The sequence below is a fragment of the Pteropus vampyrus genome, unplaced genomic scaffold (assembly GCF_000151845.1).
Source record: "Pteropus vampyrus isolate Shadow unplaced genomic scaffold, Pvam_2.0 Scaffold138, whole genome shotgun sequence".
Classification (NCBI taxonomy): domain Eukaryota; kingdom Metazoa; phylum Chordata; class Mammalia; order Chiroptera; family Pteropodidae; genus Pteropus; species Pteropus vampyrus.
The window spans coordinates 859,966-862,501 of record NW_011888919.1 but is presented as its reverse complement, the minus strand read 5'-3'; the positions used below and the strand labels follow the sequence as shown (position 1 = coordinate 862,501).

The following is a 2,536-nucleotide window of genomic DNA, read 5'->3' as shown; positions in this document are numbered from 1 at the left end:
GGGGGCAGCAGCGACGAGAGGGTCGAGAGGGTCGGGGATGGGGAAATGGGGCCTGCCCTCCCCCAGAGATGAAGAGGGCGTGGAAAAAGTTACCCAAGTGCCCAAGCTACAGCCTCCCATCAGGTGGAAGGGCCGGGAGGGAAAGTCAGTGCAAGGTACCTTGAAGGCTATTGCTTTCTAGGGATTTTCACATTTTGATTTGGGGGTGGCTCGCTAGTGAGCGGCAAGGGTCTCCCAGGCTTTAGGGGTGGGAATCGTCTCTGGCTTTTCTCCCCTCCTTTCTTTTGGGATCCAAGGAGGCTGGATTCCCCCAAAGCCACGAGAAGAGAAGGGTCTGGAAGACCTAGGAGGGGACGAATGGGGGAGAGGGCGGGCATGGGAAGCCCCTCCCCCAGAGATGCTGATGATGGAGCCAGGGCACTGGGGGCCCTGCTTTGGGTTGAAGAAAGGGGAGGTGGCCTCCGAGGGGGAGGGGGAACGGGTGCGGGTAGAGGCGGGTCTCGGCTGTCCTAAGTCCACAGGGTGGTCAGGCCCTGAGATCTCGGCCTGCCAACGAGGCCTTAGAGCTGACCACAGCCGCAGCGCTCGGGGAGCCACTCCCAAACCGACTCGCAGGGCTGTCTGGCTTGGCAGACTCCATCAGAACGTTCTAGCTCCTCAGAGCCCCTGGTGAGAGCTCCAAAACATTCTGATCCATCAGATACCACCAAAGTGCTCCAGCTCGCTGGAAACCACAAGCCAATCTAATCCATTAGACCACGCGAATTCCGGCCAAGGGACCCTACCATGGCTCACTGAACTCTAAACTGGGCCATGCTGGCCTGACAGAGCCACCACGCATTTGGCTCAACCAGACTCAATGAAACAAAGCCACGCAGACACAAGCATGCACACAAAAGGCAGGGGTGGGAATGGGGGTCTTTAACAGCAGTTTTCACTTGCTCCATCTCCCGCCCCTCCCTGCCAGGCGAGTTCACAGACTTGGTACGTTCGGATGGAGATGACCCTGACAATATTGGGTCTTTTTCCTCAGTCTTCCAGATAAGATCCAAGTCCCACCCCTTATTCTTCTCCTAGGAAGACCCTCCCCGGGGTCAAGGCCCACCAAAGTGGGCTACCGGTGGAGAAGAAGGGTCAGTGACTGGCTATGACCCAATACAGGAAGTGCATGCTTCATCCCAATGACATCGCAGGAAGTACCCTGGAGACACCACAGGAAGTACGTGCTCCCATGGTATCACTGAAGTAACCTTCAAGGAAGGCTCATTGAGACATCATAGGAAGTATCTGTCTCTCCTATCATCACAGGAAGTACCTCTGAGGAACTACTTCCTGTGGCATCAAAAGGAGCACCAGAAGCCCCTGAAAGTACTTGACTCAACATCACAACAAGGAGCTTCATGCCCCTTACTTTAGGAAAGGCCACAGGAGATGCCACAAGCAGTTGCTCCAGCCTTTCCCAAGAGTCTTGCCCACTGGACCGGCCCCATCCGAGAGCTGGCCTCATTCCCAGCAGCACAGCACCACCCCCCACCCCAACCTGACAAAAAAAAAAAAGAGTTAAAAGTTCCACCTAGGAGAGAGAACTCCAGTGGGGGGAGAGCAGCTGAGAAGATCTGGGAACTCTGGGGTCCCTGCTCCAAACGCCCCGTCTCAGCTCGGACCCCTCTGCTCCCTCTACTCCCATCACTTCCCTCGGATCTGGAACTGAAGCAGGAAAGGTGGGGTGTTGTTTTTGGGGGGGAGGCCCCTCATTCTAGGTGACCCAGAGGCTCCCTCCCCTCCTCCCATATGGAAACAAAAACTTATAAAGGGGGGGTGGGGGGGTGGAAATCCTTACCGGAAAAAAAAAAAAGGAGGGAAAGAAAGAGAAAATAACGCTTTGTTTTCTATTAAAATCAACAAAATGCAATATATACAGATATCACACAGACCTGGGCCCTGGGAGAGGAGAGTCAGGCCCAGTCAAGCAGAGGGAGGAAGGAAGGAGGGGGTCAGTTCAGGGCTGGGGAGGGAGCTTCTGGGCCCCGTCCCCAGCCATCACTCAATCCTGCCTATGACTATCAGAAGGGAGGGGAGTGGGTCAGACCTACCCCAGCCCCAATCCTGTGAGGAGCAGGACTATTCCGAGCTGAGGTCAAGAGTTGGGGGCGGGGAAGGAGGAGGAGGAGGAGGCGGAAGAGGAGGAGGGGCGGGGAGGAGGGTGGGAGCACACACCACGGGCCTCATCCCACTTTCTGGGGGTTTGAGGCCCTCACTCCCTGCTCGTAGGTGACCCGCTGGCTGATGAGGTATTGAGCGGCTTGGGTGGCCGCGGGGCTGCCAGTGATGGTGACCCGCCGGTTCCGCGTGCCTGGCAGGAACTCGCCCTTCTTGGAGATCTGGATGCGGGCGCCTGTCAGCTCCTGGTACTCCACCAACGTCTTGCCCCCCTTGCCCAGGATGGCTCCCACCAGGTTCTCAGGCACCGCGATCTCCACCAGCTCCTTGGCACTCTCGGCTGCCAACTTCTCTGCCGTCAGAAAGCCCCCGGCCG

The 2,536-nt window shown here is 57.3% G+C and overlaps 1 protein-coding gene across 1 annotated transcript in view; it reads right to left on the bottom strand.

The window, feature by feature from the left end:
• Positions 1–1,887: 1,887 nt before the first annotated feature.
• Positions 1,888–2,536, bottom strand: part of NOVA2 (NOVA alternative splicing regulator 2) — a 14,937-nt gene continuing 14,288 nt past the window's right edge. The window contains exon 4 of the mRNA XM_011368071.2: positions 1,888–2,531. Coding sequence (XP_011366373.1) covers positions 2,226–2,531 — 306 coding nt within the window. The 3' untranslated portion in view covers positions 1,888–2,225. The remainder of the gene's footprint in view (positions 2,532–2,536) is intronic.